The sequence below is a fragment of the Pelobates fuscus genome, chromosome 11, assembly GCF_036172605.1.
Source record: "Pelobates fuscus isolate aPelFus1 chromosome 11, aPelFus1.pri, whole genome shotgun sequence".
Lineage (NCBI taxonomy): Eukaryota > Metazoa > Chordata > Amphibia > Anura > Pelobatidae > Pelobates > Pelobates fuscus.
The window spans coordinates 111785767-111806550 of record NC_086327.1 but is presented as its reverse complement, the minus strand read 5'-3'; the positions used below and the strand labels follow the sequence as shown (position 1 = coordinate 111806550).

The following is a 20784-nucleotide window of genomic DNA, read 5'->3' as shown; positions in this document are numbered from 1 at the left end:
ATTTATCCCCCTGTTCATAGTTATCATCCAGGAGACCAAGTGTGGATTAAAGAGTGGAATACTGTACCGTTAGGGCCCAAGTGGAGAGGTCCTTATGTTGTTCTCTTGTCTACCCCTACAGCAATAAAAGTAGCAGAAGTGACTCCGTGGATACATCACTCCAGGGTTAAACCAGCAGCAGTCGATTCTTGGCAAGTTACAGCAGATCCAGAGAATCCCTGCAAGATCCGGTTAAAACGCACTACTCAGTCGGAGTAACGAGGAATTATTGTGGATTACAAATTTTATTGTTACAGGTGTGAGTGAGAAGGCCATAATAAAGCCTGTCCGCTTACCATCACATAGTGTATAAGCCAGGAAAGTCTCGAAGGGACACCTGTGAAGACGAGCAGAACTCCATTCCCTGCAGCCCCTCACATCCTGGAAGCTGAGGCGCCATCGCACGGACGAAGACTGAGGATGACGGCGAAAGATGTGCTTTTGATTGTGTTTATTTACATGTGTTTTTATATTCAGGAAGGTAGAGGTACCGACACTCCTAGCTGTGAGGTATGCATTAAGACTACGAGAACAGGTAACCATATTTCCCAAACCCTAATTTGGCATTCACAATACGAATGTAAAGGAGATGTATCGAGATGTAGATACTTAAATATAGATTATAGTGTGTGCCATTTAGGAGTAGGAGAACCTAAGTGCTTCAGTCCGGAGTATCAGCCGCGTACAATTTGGTTGACTCTCAGGAATGGAGATCCTCAGGGGACCCTAATTAATAAAACGGTGTTAGAATCCGTACATTCTTCGGGTGTTCTGCTATTTGATGCGTGTAAAGCGATATCGAGTGGTAGAAAGCCGTGGAATGTATGTGGGGATCTTAGATGGGAGAGGACGTATGGGTCTAACGATAAATATATTTGTCCCAGTAGCAAAAATAAATATGTAAGTCCTAGATGCCCAAATAGAGATTATAACTTTTGCCCATATTGGTCTTGTGTGGGGTGGGCAACTTGGGGACAGACAGTAGACAAAGACATGATAGTGACTAAGTTGCCGACTAGCCCTTATTGTAAGTCTATGGAATGCAACCCAGTCCATATACTCATTAATAACCCCGACAAGTTCTTAGATAAGTATGGAAATTTATTTGGGTTTCAAATATACGGGACGGGTTTAGATCCTGGGACATTATTGTTTATAGGAATAGAGACTGATACGGTATCCTCCCAGACTCATCAAGTATACCATTCCTTTTACGAAGAGATGAGTATAGATAATAAGATCCCCCATAATGCTAAAAACCTGTTCATCGATTTAGCTGAAAGTATTGCCGGTAGTCTTAATGTTACCAACTGCTATGTGTGTGGAGGTACTAACATGGGAGACCAATGGCCTTGGGAAGCAAAGGAGGTAATGTCCGGTTCTGAGGCAGTTGACCAATTAATATCTACACAAGCCGATTATCATATGAGTGTTAGAGGTAAATCTGAGTGGAGATTAAAGACCTCCATCATAGGTTATGTTTGCATAGCAAGGAAAGGAATAATGTATAATACTTCTGTAGGAGAATTAACTTGTCTAGGGCAAAAAGCTTATGATGATGATACAAAGAATACAACTTGGTGGTCGGCTTCAAATGTCTCAGAACCATCTAACCCGTTTGCTAGATATGCCAATTTAAAGGATGTGTGGTTTGATCTATCCATCACATCTACCTGGAGAGCCCCAGCAAATTTGTACTGGATCTGTGGTAAGAAAGCCTATTCGGAGCTGCCACAGGACTGGGAAGGGGCATGTGTGTTGGGTATGCTCAAACCATCCTTCTTCTTGTTACCGATTGAAACAGGTGAGACTTTAGGTGTTAAAGTGTATGATGTGAATCATAGGAAGAAAAGGGGACCCATAGAGATAGGCGCCTGGGAAGATGATGAATGGCCTCCCCAGCGTATCATAGATTATTATGGGCCAGCCACGTGGGCTGAGGATGGTACCTTTGGTTATAGAACCCCTATTTATATGCTCAACCGTATTATAAGATTACAGGCGGTGGTTGAGATTATCACAAATGAGACATCACAAGCGCTCAATCTTCTAGCGAAGCATAACACCAGGATGAGGACAGCAGTCTACCAAAATAGATTAGCCTTGGATTACCTTTTGGCAGTAGAGGGAGGTGTATGTGGGAAGTTTAACCTAAGTAATTGCTGTCTTCAAATAGATGACGAAGGGCAAGCAATAGCTGAGCTTACTAGCCATATGGTTAAACTAGCGCATGTGCCTACTCAGGTATGGAAAGGGTACAATCCAAGTAGTTGGTTTGGTAGCTGGTATGAGTGGTTTGGAGGGCTTAAGGCAGTGGTAGGTGGAGTCCTACTGATTTTACTGTTGTGTCTACTCCTACCGTGTCTTATACCCTTAGTAGTTAGGTCTGTGCAAAGCCTGATAGGAAGTATAGCAGAGAGGAAGGCTGCTGCACAGATAATGGCGATATATAAGTATAAGGCTCTAGATCAGGGAGAACCAATGCAAGAAGATGAATGTTGAAGATTCACATCATAAGATAAGTCTGGTCTGGTTCATGGTAACCTGAGGTATATGCAAACCAAGGTTAAGTGATGCCTCAAGTAATTGTGAAATATCAGAGGCATCAAAGGGGGGAATGTGATGTAATTCCAGTAAAATACAAGTTTAGCAGGCTAAGATTGCCACAAGGCATATGTATGTATATGTGTTTGTAGTATCAGTTGGTTAATTACACGTAGCTAAGATACTGTCATCACTGTACTGACCAGGTGCAGGAATGTAAGAACTGGAATTACGCGTCCCTCTCCTTTGTATCAGATGAGCCACGTGGTTAGACCGGATGGATGAGTTTAGACTCTATTCATTAAATAGGTTAAGGGTATGTGTGGGTGTAGTTAATTGTGGGAGGAGCTACAGTGCTATATAAGGAATGTACTCTATGTATTCAGTACTCAGACTTTGCTGTATTTTGGTGACGCTAGTCCCTCTGAGTCCCGATCGGTGATCCAATAAAGAATCTCTTCCTTCCTGAAGAAACCTGTGTCCATCTCTCTGTGCTTGGCTTCCGTCAGTTTCTCCGGTATCAATGATGGACGTCCGTAAGCTGTGCATGAGGATATCCAGCATCATGTAAAACCCCATAGGAAAACTTTATACATGTCTCCGCCGCCAACTGACGTTTTGCTGGCACTATTGTTTCCCTTTAAGGCTTATTAAGTGTGTCAAGTTTAGAACATTACACCTTGCTGTTCCATTAGAGATTTTTACCTTTAGCTGAAAACAGCGGGGTGAGTTGTTGGTGTAGGACTCACCAAAGAGGTTTTGCCTTGATGTGGCAGGAGAGCTTACTCTTTAATGGCCACTGGAGTGATTCGAAAACCCACCAGTTATTTAAAATGTGCATAGAGAATTGGGATAGTGCACAGGAAAAGTTTTTATGGTTTGCACTGTTACCTGAGCTGATCAGAGCACAGGTAACAGTGATTGGGAAACAATATGTATTTTAAAATGTATATCGCTCTTTAAATCTTAAAACCGCTTCCACTGGAAAACCTTGACCATTTTTTAATTTATTTCATTTTTTTGCCAGCGACACTCTTGCAATCCAATCCCACGTTAGTAGAATAAAAGCCTGAATGTGGCAAAAGAAAGTAAAAACAGAGTAAAATAGTGGGAGTTAAAGGGTTACTATAAGCTGAACGGGTTACAGTGCAGGAACTGTGTAGTTTTTAGTCTTGAAACTCTGCCAGATCCAAAATATTTGGCATTTTTTCTAACTCCGCCTCCACCTCCTGTCAGTCATCCTGCCAGCCAGCCTGGCTTATGTCAATTTTATCCATGTTTTGAATGTGGTGCAGCTTAGACTGAGCTCTCTCCTCCCAGGAGACATAAACTCTTTCAACATCTCAACATAGCCCGATTCACTAAACAGTCAACCACGCTTTGTGTAAACTGCTAGTAACTGCAATATGACTGCTGTAAGCTTTCAGAGTGGTTTGATACTTCCAAAGTGATGAGTTGAACGGTACTTGGGTATAAACTTCTTATCCCACAATTCTCTCCTGTACAGGTGTTTATGGGATAATAATGTATTTCCACTGTGGGGTGGTCTGCCTCTCACAGAGGGCACAATTACTAAATAGTGATGTAGCTGGGAAAACTTGTGATAAGTGGCTTTTTCTTTTAATTTTATTAAATTTTTTTGCACTACACCTTAATAAACCATTAAAAATACAGGGTGCCACACATTCAAATGAACTGTGGGGCAGTAGAGGAAAGGTTTAAAATACTATTCAGGAATCTTTAACAACAACGTTATTTATTTCTAAATTATTTTACCAGGAAGGATATTTTGGGGATTTCTCCAGTTTTCAAGTAAATCCTGGATTATGTGTTAGTTATTAGATTTTACATAAGGTAATAGTGGTAACTTATAGGAAAATATAGGATATCCGGTGATCTCATTCCAATGGTGTTACCAGGGCCGGATTAACATAGGGGCTGATGGAGCTGCAGCTCCAGGCCCAGGCCAAGGCCCATGGAATAGGCCCATTGATTTAAAAAAAAAATCTTTAAAAAAATGTACATTTTTTTCACACACTACTCTGAGGGATTCCACCTGGCTTTTATTTTATTGGCACAGCCAGTATTTGAGGCTGCCTGGATGGTGCCAATATTGCAGTGATACTGGAAATACAAATGCTGGTATTTTTCTCAGTATAAACAAGAGATTGCTATACAATACCAGCACTGGCCAGTAGGGGTCACTGTGTGTGGAGAGAGGCAGGGATAGGAAGTTCCAGCATATCCCTCCCTGCCTAGCTCTACTCACTGATCCACAAGGGAGCAGCTACAGAGAGTCCAGACAGCAACTTCCACCCTGCAGAGACAGCCTACAGCTCAGGGAAGTGAGGGATGGGGGGCCATCATAATTGTCAGCACCAGGCCCACTGGGCTGTTAATCTGGCCCTGGGTGTTACCCAGAATCCTTCTATATAAACTACAAGTGAACCGACACAAGCAAGAGGTTTCATAAAAGATTACAATCCGCTCACTGCCTAAGAAGGTATTATTCGAAAATACCCATGACTCGGAAAATATGCAGGACACTTCTGGAAACAGGAATAATAAGATCAAATAACACATTCAGAAACTCAGGGTAATTCCTATTCATACTCCCACTTAATTCCAGACAGAACAAGAGAACAGCTGTTTGTGAAAATGCTGTGTGTTCCAAACAGATACTTATTGCTCTGGAGAATATAAAGGCAGTCCATGTTTTTCAGTATAAGAAAAAATTCAATCAACAATGATTATGCTTGATAATGTTTTAATCATGAATTCCTTTCAAAATTAAAGGGACACTATAGGCACCACGTCCACTTTAGCTCATTGAAGTGGTCTGGGTGCGATGTACTTGTCCCTTTAACCCTGCCATGTTAAATATCGCAGTTTCTAAAAAAAAAAAATGCAATAATTGCATTGCAGGGTTAAGACTGCCTCTAGTGGCTGTCCATCAGACAGCCACTAGAGGCACTTCCTGCTTGCTTGGCCACTTTTTGTTGCATAACGGAGGCTGAATGTCCTCACGCTCTGCATGAGTACATCCAGCGTCAGTTAAATCTCCATAGGAAAGCATTGCAGCAATACTTTCCTATGTGGAGGGTCTAATGAGCTAGCATATATAACACACACACTCTCTCTCTCCCCTCTCCCCTCCTCCACCCTTTTTTTTTTAATGGAACAAAACATGTTCAAAATTAAATAAAAGCTATTTGGCCTTAAATGTAAAATTCACTTTGAATTCCTGACAATTAACCCTGTGTGTTACTAATTAAGTACAAGTGTTGGAAAGTTTTTTAAAGTGGAGCAATTACCATGGAAACCAGTCTGATTATTGTGCCAATTGCTCCACTTTTAGCACTTTGCTCCAGATTGCTCCTCAAACATAGATTAGTAGACAATGTTTCAGGTGATCTAACCACTATAAAGAAGAGGTTATGTAACTCGAGGTTACCATCATCGCATAATGTAACTCTGGTCACTGTACCCTGTGCTATTGTTTATATGAGATATATTTAGTCTGATGAGAATAACTCATCTGTGTGTTAACTCAATAGAGGAAGTTTTTTAGGGAGAAAGGTGAAGTACACTATTTCTAACTTAAAGGGACACTATAGTCACCATAACTACTTGTCCCTGCATTCTTTTTAAAGTAAACACTGCCTTTTCAGAGAAAAGGTTATTTTTTTCATTACTGCCTAGTAACACCTCTAGAGTCAGTAAGATGGCCACTAGAGGTGCTTCCTAGGTCAGTGCTGCAGAGTGTGCGGCACTAACGTTTAGCTTCAACACACTCTGCATGGAGACGCTGAACGCTCCCCATAGAGATGCAATATATTCATTGCCTCTCTAAGAGGAGACGCTGATTTTGCCGCGCATGCGTGATAGCCTACCAATACTTTCCTAAGCATGTGATTGGGTAAGATCATCAAGTCTGATAATCTCAGCCAAAGCAGGGAAAGAGGTGGAGCCAGCCAAAAGGAGACCCGCGTGGCGCAGGAAAATGGTAAGTAAAATCAACTCTGACTCTCTTCACGGGGGACTATGTTGTCAGGAATACATGTGTATTGTGTTCCTGACACTATAGTGTTCCTATAAAGGGACACTGTAGGCACACAGACCACTTCTGCCCATTGGAGTGGTCTGGGTGCCAACTTCCACTACCCTTAACCCTGGAACTGTAATTATTGCAGTTTTTTATAAACTGCAATAATTACCTTGCAGGGTTAAGTCCTCCCCTAGTGGCTGTCTATTAGACAGCCACTAGAGGGCACTTACTGCTCTATAACACAGATTATCTGTGTTAGAGCGTCGCTGGACGTCCTCACGCTGTGTGAGGACCTCCAGCGTCGCTCAAATCCCCATAGGAAAGCATTGAAAATCTTTTCAATGCTTTCCTATGGGGTGCACTAATGCGCATGCGCATTAGGTCTCCTCAGCCGGTGGGCGGGATCAGTCTCGCCCACCGGCTGACGGAGGCAGAAGGTGGAGCGGTGGGGGAGGAGCAGGCAGCGACGTGGGACATGTCGCTGCCTCAGGTAAGTCACTGAAGGGGTTTTACCCCTTCAGCAACTGGGGATTGGGGGGTGAGAGGGAACCTCCAGTGCCAGGAAAACAAATTGTTTTCCTGGCACTGGAGAGTCCCTTTAATGTGGGCACACAACGAGAAACTCAACACCTATTCTTGTGGATTCATCAACAGCCAAGCAGGGACCATGCTTATCAATCTGTAAAGAAGCGGTTTGTGTATAAGGCATTTATTTGAAAGAATGCCTGGCGATTATAAAAGAAAAGAAAAAGAAAAAAAAAAAGAGTGTGCCTACATGCAATTTGGAGGATCACTTGTGAAGATCCAAAAGTGTGGTTTATCACCACTTCACTGGACATTATGCAAATAGATGAAACATTAAATATAACCTAAACTTGTTCACTTTTAAAAATGCTAATACTGAGCTCTTTAAATTTTGTGCTGTGAGTTCGTCACAACGATCACTGACAAAGTGTTCAGTACGATATAGTGAAGTGACAGTGAATAGTCAGAAGTGGACGCCCAGGAACATGAAATATTACTCCACGACACGTGTCTGGAGTGTTTACCCAGAGCAACTTGACACACATTTATAATGTGCACATACTCGAAAACTTGTATAATATCGAATGCTGTAACATGTGTCATTGCTTAACAAGGTTGCACACAGTAATTAAAAGCTGAAATACTCTAGGGGTGAAAAGAATATTCAAATTAACATTCCATTAGGTATAACGATCTCGATTATTACCTGCTAAAATTATGCCAGTTAGACATCATGCATACTTTAACTCTTACTAAAATGTTTTGCATTGATGTCAGTTAACAAACAGAGACTGTGAAAGTTTAACATTACTGTGGCCAGATACACCATGTATTCGTGGACAGACGTCATTTACACATATTGTTTGGAAGTTGGTAGACGTCATGTGCAGAACGAGGGAGAAAGAGTTCTTCTTCTTTGAGGAATTCTGCAGCATGTGAATTGCACATATTGCAGGGCAGCACTTTACATGCGTTGTCTGCCAGTTTAAATAAGTGATTTGCGCAGGAAAACAGGTCTGGTCTAGTGACCCTGCCTGTCAAGCAACGGTTACATGGTGGCAATTTAAAGAGAATTATATAAATTTGCTGCTGTTAACGCAATGTACAGATTCTATGTTTTAATCAATGGTGTTATTACCAGTGATGTGACAGTAAAGGATACACAATAACTTGAAGGAATGAGCGATCACACCAACAGTGAACCCATGGCATAGACACTAATTCTGGCACCCAGGGGCCACTGCAGTGATGCTCACTATTTGTCTACACAGTAGCCATAGAGTAACCATCAAACTTGGGGGCCTTAATGTTATGCATGCTGAAATAAACTTAGAAACATAGAAACATAGAAACATAGAATGTGACGGCAGATAAGAACCATTCGGCCCATCTAGTCTGCCCAGTTTTCTAAATACTTTCATTAGTCCCTGGCCTTATCTTATAGTTAGGATAGTCTTATGCCTATCCCACGCATGCTTAAACTCCTTTACTGTGTTAACCTCTACCACTTCAGCTGGAAGGCTATTCCATGCATCCACTACCCTCTCAGTAAAGTAATACTTCCTGATATTATTTTTAAACCTTTGTCCCTCTAATTTAAGACTATGTCCTCTTGTTGTGGTAGTTTTTCTTCTTTTAAATATAGTCTCCTCCTTTACTGTGTTGATTCCCTTTATGTATTTAAATGTTTAATTAAATAAAAATAGAACAAATACAGAGTAACACAAACACAACAACATTTAACAGAGTGCCAATTAGAACAAGACAGTCCAATCAGAGACTTGGGTAAAACAGGCAGAAACTCGTTAGGGGAAGGACCCTCCCTCGCACTGGCACCGTATGACCAATGAACTCTGACTGTTATTTCGTTCTAAGTACTCCTTGTTATTATGTATAATCGTAGAGGGCTGAATAGGCAAAGAAAGTGTACACAAAGCAAGAGCCCTTATATATTGTTTGTTTTACAATTAACCATAAAGTGTCAAAATGTTTTCTTGTGGAGGATAGTCACGGAACACAGAAATATGATAAGGTGCTGTGAATTATTCACAACAAAGTTGTAAAATGTGAAAAAAGGTAGAAAAATCCTACAGTTCAGCAATTTTTGTATAAATTATCAGCAGCTTAACTCACTGTTTAATCATTAATCCATAATATAATTCACTTGCAAATTTAGAAAGTTTTTTTCTGATTTTACGAGAGATGACAAAGTTAGTTCTCAGCAATCTGTTGTTTACTTCTACTGGCATCCTGGAGTAAAAATAGCTGTGTTTACTGCAGTGTGACAGTGTACTCAATGTACCCTGTAGGTCAAGATCATGTTTGTCAATCAGATCATTTGTCCGCAGCTTAGAACACGTGTTTTCCGTTCAGGTCTTACTGGCATCTGATCTCTTAAACCATTGTTTGTAGCAGGTCACAGGGCAGGTATCTTACTAAAAATATGATTGAGACACCCTGCACACCATAAGTAAATGTTGTTGTATAGGTTATAGGGCAAGAGCTTCCCTGACCTCGTCTCCATGAATTTTCTACTTATAGATTCAGCGATTTCCAGCTATAACACCCCCATTCTATAACAAAGTTAAAGGGACACTGTAGGCACCCAGACCACTTCAGCTCATTGAAGTGGTCTGGGTGCCGTGTCCCTTTTGCACTTAGTGCTGCAATGTTTATGTTGTTGCTCTAAGTCTGCCTTCAGTGGCTGTCTAACAGACAGTCACTGGGGTGCTTCCTGAATTGAAATTGGTATCGGACGCTGAACAATCCTCATGCTCTACATGAGGACCTACAGCGTCAGATTTTTCCCCATAGAACAGCATTGAGTAATTTGCCGCTCATACACATTAGACCCTGCTTGTCACAGGATGGAAGAGGGGGCGGAGCGACGACCCAGCGCCGAGGGGCACTGGAAAAAGAGGAGTACTTATTAAGTAAATAAAGGGTTTGTATTACTGGCACTGCAGTCCCTTTAAACGTAATAATGTCCCTACCAGGATATGAATGATATAACATTCCATTAGAGCCTTCCATTAGACTGTTCATTGGTTTCGTTTATGCCCTTTCAATAATGAAACTACAGTTTTTTTTGCAGAACTGCACGTTTCATAACCCATCATTTCCTGCATACCTTGCATAGATGTGTACATGTAGGTGCTCACATTGGAAACAAAATGGGGTGAAATCGCAGGCTCCTATTGGACGTAGAAAAAGGTGCAGACTTGCAGCAAATGTTGATGTTTGTTTATGGTAAATTAATGAATTCTATCATGCATTTAAAAGTGTGAGAATTTAAAGGAACTCTCCAGGCAGCAGTACAACTGATGCATTTGAAAGGTTTGGGCCTCATTGATGTGCAATTATTTTTTGCATGCCCAAATCTTTACATTAATAAATAGATACATGATTTGCAGAATGCTGCAACATAAGCATTCCTCCTCAGCCCCACTGCCTCATGCCAGAAAGACTTCCTTATCAAATATATCCTTAATTATAACAGCTCTGAGTGAGCTGCCTTTAATTCACAACCTGGCTGAAGAGAGTCAGCCAAACTGTAAGTCTCCCTGGGTGTCCTTTTAATGCAGGTTACTTTGTAGGTCAGATCATTCAGTACTGTCAGTGACTGAGCTGTGTACATACATTTGATAAGGAAGCCGTTCTTCTGGAATGAGGGGGCGTGGCTAAAGAGGAAGGCTTATGGTGCAAAACATTTTTTTATTTTTTTTAAATTTACTTTATAGTACAAAAACGATTTAAAAAACAAATACAGTATATTAATGAGGCTAAAAGTAAAAAGATGCATTAAAGTATTCCCACTAACAGTTCAATAAAATCAGGACAGGTTTTGTTTAATTGCGATAATAAACTATGCAGTACTGCCCGCGTGCATTTTGTAAATGGTCTTCACATCATGAACTATAGTCTGTGCACCTGGTAAGTACTGAGTTCTTGTCGTTTCATGCACACCGCTAATAATATTATTGGAATTAATCCCTGAATGAAATCCCTTGTTACATGGATTTTAAGTCATACTGTTTAACAAAGTGTTACTTGATACAAATTACAAGAACAATCCCTTCTATGGGAAACCGTATCCACTGCACACCAAGCTAAATTAATCTAATACATTATAATCTAATGCTCTTAGTTACAGCTGATCCTAGCCCTACAGTAATTTCCAATGGTAGATGAGCATTTCCCATGAAACCCAAGCCATGGCCTTGTGGGTGGGTTATTCAACACATACAGTAGTTTCATTCATGAAAATTGTGGCACAAGCTAAGAGAAGTCACAGCACAGCAAATATCAGCAAAATTGCCTAACCCCCTTTCCATCACTTCTCTGGACATCACACCATTGATTAAAGGAACACTATAGTCACCTAAACAACTTTAGCTTAATGAAGCCGTTTTGGTGTACAGATCATGCCGCTCAGGTTTTACTGCTCAATTCACTGCCATTTAGTAGTTAAATCACTTTGTTTCTGTTTATGCAGCCCTTGCCACAAAAAAAAACATTTTCGGTCAGATGTTAACTTACTTTATACATTTTTATCTCCTGCTTTGTAAGTTGAACTTTAGTCACACACAATAGGCTCCTGCAGGCTAAAAAAAGTTTAAAATGGATTTTATTAAGGCTTTACGAGCAACATATGGAGGGGATGGGACTAGGGCTGCATAAACAAAGTGATTTAAAGGGACACTTTAGGCACCCAGACAACTTCATCTCATTGCAGCACCAATTCTGATGATCTCTGACCCTTCAATGTAAAACACAGCAGTTTTTGAGTAGCTGCAATAATTACATTTCAGAGTTTACTTCACTTCTAGCGGCTGTCTTCCAGATGTGTTTCTGGGTCCTAGAGGAGTTTTACTCCACTATCGAACATGTGGCGTCCTCAGGCTTTGCACCTTCAAATTCCCTCTAGGAAAGCATTGATTGATGCTCAATCGTTCCCACCTTCATTGTGACATTGCAATAGGAGGAGACCTGGCCAGAACAGAGGGAGCCTCAGTGCTGGCAAGAAGTAAGTGAACAAATGTTTTTTTTAGCTCCTTTTATCATTCAGGTTGGGAGGGAGGGGTGCATAAAGTTAGGGATACTATATAGTTAGGAATACAGCTTTGTAATTCTAACGCTATAGTGTTCCTCCTAAGTGGCAGAGAATTGAGCAGGGACACTGCAGGGGCATGATCTATACACCTGCACTGCTTCATTTAAGCAACAAACATATACTCCTGATACTATAGTCCTGAAGTGGCTGTTTAGGTGACCGTCCCCCTTCCGATCTCAGTATAAAATGTGATTTTACTTTTCTTTCACACAGGACTGGTCTCGCGGTGGCTGGCCCTGTCTGGCTGCACCTCCATTGCTGAGATCATCAATGCATCATGGGGAACGTTCATCGGCTCCATGCAGAGTGTGGACACACTGAACGTAGAGGAAGCACCTCTAGTGGCCGTCTAGGTGCCTGCCACTGGAGGTGTGCCTAGGCTGTAATGTAAACACTGCCTGTTCTCTGAAAAGGCTGAGTTTACATGTATATGTCTGAAAGAACAAGCTATACTCACCAGAACAACTACATATAGTTGTTATGGTAACTATAGTGTCCCTTTCAGCTAAAGTTGTTATGGTGCCTATTGAATCCCTTTAATTTGAATGCTCCCAATGCAAAACGAATCTGTTTTCTACTAAGCATACACATATGGGATAAGATAACAGAATATGTATCTATGCTGATTCAGCTGGGAAAATGTGCATGTAAGTACAGAGTGTGCTACACTGATAAACCCAGACTATTAGGGAAACAAATTCAACTCAAAATGACCTGGCTCGGGCTATTTTAGCCTAAATGTTGAAATCTGCTTTACAATTTAATGAAAATCAACAAATAAAACACTAGTTACAATATGAGTCGTGTATATAAGAGTAATTACTGAAAGCTGTGTGGAAACCTACTCTTTCAAACCACAGAACTTCCTACTAATTCTGTCTACACTTTCTTTTCTCAGATTTGTGAAAAACAAAAAGCAAATTTGACTCAATAACTGTAAATGGAAACAAATCACAGTTATATACACACACGCACACACGCACGCACGCACACTGCCTGCAGCTGTGTGCCATTGCTTTAAAAAAATGAAAATACTTTTTGGCCTTTATAAGTATAACAGAACCAGAACATTATTTAAAAAGAATAATAGATTGTCGATGTGCAACTGTAACTTATTTATGATATATATATATATATATATATATATATACACACACACACACAGGTGCAAGACAAAAAAACACAAAGAAGAACTTCCTCTGTACATCTGCTAAAAATTTGACTAAAATAGATTTGCAGAAGAGGGTGCATGTGAAGGCACAATGATACGCTGTGCGCTGCGTATTGAGCATGCCATACACACTGCTACTTTGAGTGTATACTCAATACAACTAGCTGAGCGGATAGTAACAGATAATTCAGCTCACCCTAAGATCCTAATTAAGAAAATTAGATATATTAGTATATTTTCTTAGCAATGAGAAACGTTGCACATATTCACATCATACACACACACAGAACCTAGATAAGAATAATATTGTATAACAGAAAGGGGAAGGAAATTGATGCTTTGTGTTAGGTATTTTAATTGTCCTCGGTATATAATCAGGCCTTTTTTAATTTTTAACACCAGTGTTCATGTTCCTACAGTGAGCTAAATTATACTTGCACATGACACGGCAACCATTTTTGCATGCTCAGCTGGCCGGATATGCCACGTGCCATTTATAAACCACACAACCCCACAATGCTGATTAGTCTGTCTGAATATATGAAAATATCTAATTTTCCTGCAGTGAAAGACAGTGGGACTCAGAAGAGGAAACAGCATGAATGTACCAGAGCAGGACTGGCATATAATTTGCAAAAATGAGAACTGTTCAGTTGTTTTTTTGTCTGGAAATCTCCCCTAAGGAAAGGGGCAACAAAGAGGCAGAACAGCCAAGATGAAACTAGACAGGTGGGGCCAATATTACCCTTAGAATAAGCAGGAGTTCACACTTAAAAGGGTGGTGCAGACCTATTTAGCCAAAGCATGGCAAGATTCGGAATATGTAAATTTTCTAGTAATTAAATTAATATATTTGCTGTGCATGGTGGAACCCTATGAAATCTGAAACAGAACTTCACTTTACAAATGGTCATAAATATACCTTCATATATGTTTTAATTGAAAAAAACATTTGTTTAGGGAAAAGGAGTATATTCTATAACATTTTTTTTTATTTTTTTTAAATAAACCCTAATATAGTTGGATTACGGATGCTTTAATGTCGGAATTTAAAAAGAAAAAAAAAACATTTGAAAATATATGCATTCTTTAGGTATTATTACAATTAAGTCAATGAATAGCCTGGTATTCTGGGGGTCATTAGGGAAATGGCAAATAGGAAATCCTTTGGGAAAGATTAGCGGAGAGAAAAAAAAAATAGAAGATTATATAGTAAAAATGTAGGTATCAATAAACACAGACAAAAGTAAAAGACAAATTACCTACCAAGTAGTTAGATCAGTGGTTCGCAAAATAGTCCTCATGACCAAGCAACTGCCGAGGTTTTGTCAGTGTCTCCATTGGAATAAAAAAAGAGAAGTACAAAAATCCTAGATTGTTGGTTGGTTATAAGGACTGGTTCAGGAACCTCTGAGTTAGATAGTTAACAGCACATATCGTTCTAAAATGTATATTTTACTCACCTGACTAAATGGAACCAGTAAATCATGTGGTCTGCCAAAGCCTTCTTAGAATGCACAATTGTGATGTAGAGGTACAAAGCCACCGACATTGTCCAGAAGAAAGAGCTGGTGTTAGAAAAAGTGGAGACAGCGCCTTGGGCAACACAATCCCACCTGGGTCCATTAAAGTCTCTCAAGACTCCATAAAAGTAAGAGGCAGCAGACAGCAGGTCAGCCACAGATAAGTAGAGGAGCAGCTCACGGGGACGACTTCTGAGCTCCGGCCAGCGGACATGGGTGAAGATGATAAGAGCAGAGCCGATGAAGGACAGTACGCAGGACAGTAGCACTATGACCTGCTCTGACAGATACAGGTTCTCTCTGGGAATATCTATCCAAGCCATAGAAACACAGGGCAATTCTATAAAAAAAAAAAAAGGGTGAAAGGTAATATATCAATTAATACGCAAATGTTTTCTCTTTTTAAACAGCATTTGTACAAGGTCTTTCCAAGCAACATTCCAGAATCAAATGGAATTGCTAGTAAATTAGATAAAACAAAACTAAATTCAACCATTCACGCATCTCTTATCTTGCACATTCACAAAGGTGAAAAACCCAATTTGAAGAAATTTCCATTTTTGCCAATAACAATGGAACAAAAAAAATCATTCTTGACTCCAAAATGGCTTTTCTTCTTGGATCAACAATGAGTGAATTCCCTTACACATAGCAAGGCCTTTTAATTAGACTAAGCAGATTTACCTTCTTGAACAAAATGCTCCACTGTCCCACACTGGAAATCACATTATTTCCACCCCAGCAATCCTCCAAACTACTTCTCGTCAACGCATCATCTAATAGGAGTCGTTTAAGAGCTATCAAGTTTGTAGAACAAAGCCATCTTTATTTGTTTGAATTTAGGGGTGCCCTGTGACCTTGTGTTTTTTTTTCTTTTCTTCAATGAACAGTAATTCCTAGTGAATTATAGAAAAACTAATTGTGAAATTTAAGCCTAAATATCCACTTTGGAAGAATTCTCCAACTGAGCTTTAGTCCCAGCCTGGCAATGTATGAAACAGAAAGGGGGGGCTGCCCTCGTGCCACAGTGTTAAATTAGAATAATGAGCTGGTGGTTCTAAAACCAGAAGCAGTTTTCCACTGTTGGTGGCCGAAACGTTGTCATGATGGCTTGCTTCCATTAAGATTTACAATTAAAGGCGCTCGCTTCAATAAAGAGGGCAGCAGTAAATCCCACTGGGATTCCCAACCCCATGTGAAACAAAACAAGCAAACAAAGATTGATAAACCACGCCACAATAAGGGGAATGTAGTTATACATAATGGATGAGTTAATGGTTAAAGCAATACATATGCAGCAATGCACCATCAAATAAATGATGGGTTTGTGTTAATGTTAGGTGCAAAGTGCACAGACAAATACTTATCGCATTCTCATGTACTGTACTTCCCTATTCATACCAATGGGAGATAATCCAAGCAACAGGATTGTCTATGAAGCCGAGTTAAGTGTGCTCACTACACATTTCCAAAGGAGCGATTTATGATTTACATTTTAATCCATTCATATTTTAATTGTATTCTTTCAATGCTTTAATAGAATGCTCCTCGAGACAGGTGTGGTCCTTTAACCCCTTAAGGACACATGACGTGTGACATGTCATGATTCCCTTTTATTCCAGAAGTTTGGTCCTTAAGGGGTTAAAAACAACTTGCCTTTTCAGATTCAAGATCTGTTAAGGATGAATGTAAAACAGACCTAATTACCATTTAAATGCTTGGGCCTTTCAACTTAGAAATGACAATAATCACAAACAGGTAAAGCGCAGGTAGAGAGACCGGTTTCATTTGCAACTCTTAACTGAGGTTTGCATTTTCAATTCTTAACCCTTTATACCATAAACAAGTTTCTCCAGTGTAAACAACCTAATTTTGGGTGCACTGTAAAAGTATCCATTGTCTTTAAAGGGTTTGGGATGGTATTTTTTTTTTTTAAAACAAAGTCTTTATTTAATTGTAAAGCAAATTGTTGTCTTCCATAGGTTAATTATCCATCCTAAATCTTGTAAATTTGATGGTTATCTCCCTATATTTATTTACTCTTAATGCTTGCATATTTTTATTTTCAATTAAAAAAAATATATATAAAATTTGAGCTACATGACTTACTGTGTTATTTAGAAATGTTATTAATCTTTGGTGTGGATGGGATATGTCTCTGCGTTACTATTATATCTCAAATATTACACATGCTTCTATTAGACAATGCAGAGGTGACTGACTATTTGATGACCCACTGGGTGCTAGTGGTTTAACCCTACGATTGCCAGATCTCTGGAGAGCAAAGATAAGTATTTCAGCACTCAACTTGCCCTGTTCTTGAACTCTGTAAAATGGCTTGTATCGACCACATTCTGACATGAAAACGAGTCAATGTCTAAATACACCATGAACATAACAATACAGATTCCATCAGCTGACACAAAGTTACAATATCAAATAATAAATAAATATTCCATCAGCAGATACAATGTTACAATACCAGATAATAAATAAATATTCCATCAGCAGATACAAAGTTAAAACACCAGATAATAAATAAATATTCCATCAGCAGATACAAAGTTACAATACCAGATAATAAATAAATATTCCATCAGCAGACACAAAGTTACAATACCAGATAATAAATAAATATTCCATCAGCAGATACAATGTTACAATATCAGACTCTAGTCACAGATCTAATCACTGATGCAATGTTACAATATCAGACTGGTCACAGATCTAATCACTGATACAATATCAGACTCTAGTCCCAGATCTAATCACTGATACAATGTTACAATATCAGACTCTAGTCACAGATCTAATCACTGATACAATGTTACAATATCAGACTCTAGTCACAGATCTAATCACTGATACAATGTTACAATATCAGACTCTAGTCACAGATCTAATCACTGATACAATGTTACAATATCAGACTCTAGTCCCAGATCTAATCACTGATACAATGTTACAATATCAGACTCTAGTCCCAGATCTAATCACTGATACAATGTTACAATATCAGACTCTAGTCCCAGATCTAATCACTGATACAATGTTACAATATCAGACTCTAGTCCCAGATCTAATCACTGATACAATGTTACAATATCAGACTCTAGTCCCAGATCTAATCACTGATACAATGTTACAATATCAGACTCTAGTCCCAGATCTAATCACTGATACAATGTTACAATATCAGACTCTAGTCCCAGATCTAATCACTGATACAATGTTACAATATCAGACTCTAGTCACAGATCTAATCACTGATACAATGTTACAATATCAGACTCTAGTCACAGATCTAATCACTGATACAATGTTACAATATCAGACTCTAGTCCCAGATCTAATCACTGATACAATGTTACAATATCAGACTCTAGTCCCAGATCTAATCACTGATACAATGTTACAATATCAGACTCTAGTCCCAGATCTAATCACTGATACAATGTTACAATATCAGACTCTAGTCCCAGATCTAATCACTGATACAATGTTACAATATCAGACTCTAGTCCCAGATCTAATCACTGATACAATGTTACAATATCAGACTCTAGTCACAGATCTAATCACTGATACAATGTTACAATATCAGACTCTAGTCACAGATCTAATCACTGATACAATGTTACAATATCAGACTATAGTCACAGATCTAATCACTGATACAATGTTACAATATCAGATTCTAGTCACAGATCTAATCACTGATACAATGTTACAATATCAGACTCTAGTCACAGATCTAATCACTGATACAATGTTACAATATCAGACTGGTCACAGATCTAATCACTGATACAATGTTACAATATCAGACTCTAGTCACAGATCTAATCACTGATACAATGTTACAATATCAGACTCTAGTCACAGATCTAATCACTGATACAATGTTACAATATCAGACTGGTCACAGATCTAATCACTGATACAATGTTACAATATCAGACTCTAGTCACAGATCTAATCACTGATACAATGTTACAATATCAGACTGGTCACAGATCTAATCACTGATACAATGTTACAATATCAGACTCTGGTCCCAGATCTAATCACTGATACAATGTTACAATATCAGACTCTAGTCACAGATCTAATCACTGACACAATGTTACAATATCAGACTGGTCACAGATCTAATCACTGATACAATGTTACAATATCAGTCTCTAGTTCCAGATATAATCAGCTGATAGAATGTTAAACAGTAAATATTTTGATTGCAATGATTCCATCAGCTGACACAATGCAACTAGTTGTCCTGAGAGCTGTTATTAGGGTATTCCTGTAAGATACCAGATTGTCAGAGTTGGACTGGCCAGTAACCAGCACTACATACAGATATTCAGTAAGTACCTGGAGCTCCACTCTCACTCACCTCCCGCAAAGCTCCCGAGTCCTCTCTGCAGCCCCAGCCGGCTCAGACTAGGGAGGAGCCTCAGCCTGGGACATCCGGATACAGCAGGAAACAGGGTAAATGCCTGGGGATTCAGCTCACATCCCTGGAATGGGCATTCTATGCCAGCGCTGAATGGGTTAACAAAGCTTTACTGCTTCCCCCCCACCCCCCACATAGCATGCACCCACCCGATATCAGGGTTCACATCTGAGTCCGGGATTACAAAGCTTTACTGCACCCCAATATAAGGGTTAAACTAGTATGCACCCCCTATATCAGTATTATATTACCATGCCACCCCTAATATCAGGAGTCCCCCAGCATGCACCTCCCAATATCGGGGTTCACCTAGAATGCACCCACTAATATCAGTATTACCCCTACCATGCATATATATACCCCATGGTATAGCCTTACCACCATACCCTATATCAGTATTGCCTTAGCATGCACCTCCTAATATCAGTGTTGCCCTAACCAGGGCCGGATTAAGAGCCCAGTGGGCCTGGTGCTGATAATTATGATGGGCCTAATTACAAAATCTTATTGACCAAAAACACTAAAACAGTCCTACCTCCTAAGCGTCATGTATCTGATGGAGATGATGCTGTAGGGAAACTCATAGGATGCAACTATGAGAAAAAACATACCCTTTGCTAATCTCATGCTTTCATCTTTCAAGTAAACCCATACCCCCTAACAGCAGTGTCCAGTAAAGCAGGAAGTCTATGGATGCGGTAAAATGGTGGGCTACTGACACAAATCACCTAACCAGAACGGCTGAAAGGGCGAACATACACAAAAAGGGGGAATGTCTGTGTCCCTATGTCTCCCAGTCCCTTAGTGTTTGTGTCCTCATGTCTCCCAGTGTCCCTATGTCACTAGGGGACATTGAGAGACATTGGGACACTGGGAGACATGGGGACACAGATACTAGGGAACACTGGGAGACCTGGGAAATCTGAGACTCTTGGGGACACTGGGTGACAGACACGAGGGGACACGGGGAGACATGGGGCACTGAGCCACTGTGATATATAGGGGACACTGGAGACTTGATAAAAACCTGGGTACAGGTCAAAATGTTGCGGTGTCCAATAAACCTGCTTAAAGCTATCACAGTGAGTGCCTGAGATTTTTTTCTTTTATACTAGGGGACACAGACACTACAGGCACAGAGACACTACGGGCACAGAGACACTACGGGCACAGAGACACTACGGGCACAGAGACACTACGGGCACAGAGACACTACGGGCACAGAGACACTACGGGCACAGAGACACTACGGGCACATAGAGACATGGGGCACTGAGACACTGACATAGGGGACACTGATACATAGGGGACACTGATACATAGGGGACACTGATACATAGGGGACACTGATACATAGGGGACACTGAT

General features: G+C 40.0%; 1 protein-coding gene across 1 annotated transcript in view; it reads right to left on the bottom strand.

Moving 5' to 3' along the window:
* GPR157 (G protein-coupled receptor 157) overlaps positions 1–19417 on the bottom strand; it is a 35261-nt gene extending 15844 nt beyond the window's left edge. The window contains exons 1-2 of the mRNA XM_063436721.1: positions 19357–19417; positions 14904–15303 (exon numbers count right to left, since the gene is read on the bottom strand). Of these exons, the coding sequence (XP_063292791.1) occupies positions 14904–15286 (383 nt within the window). The 5' untranslated portion in view covers positions 15287–15303; positions 19357–19417. The remainder of the gene's footprint in view (positions 1–14903; positions 15304–19356) is intronic.
* Between the last annotated feature and the right edge of the window lie 1367 nt (positions 19418–20784).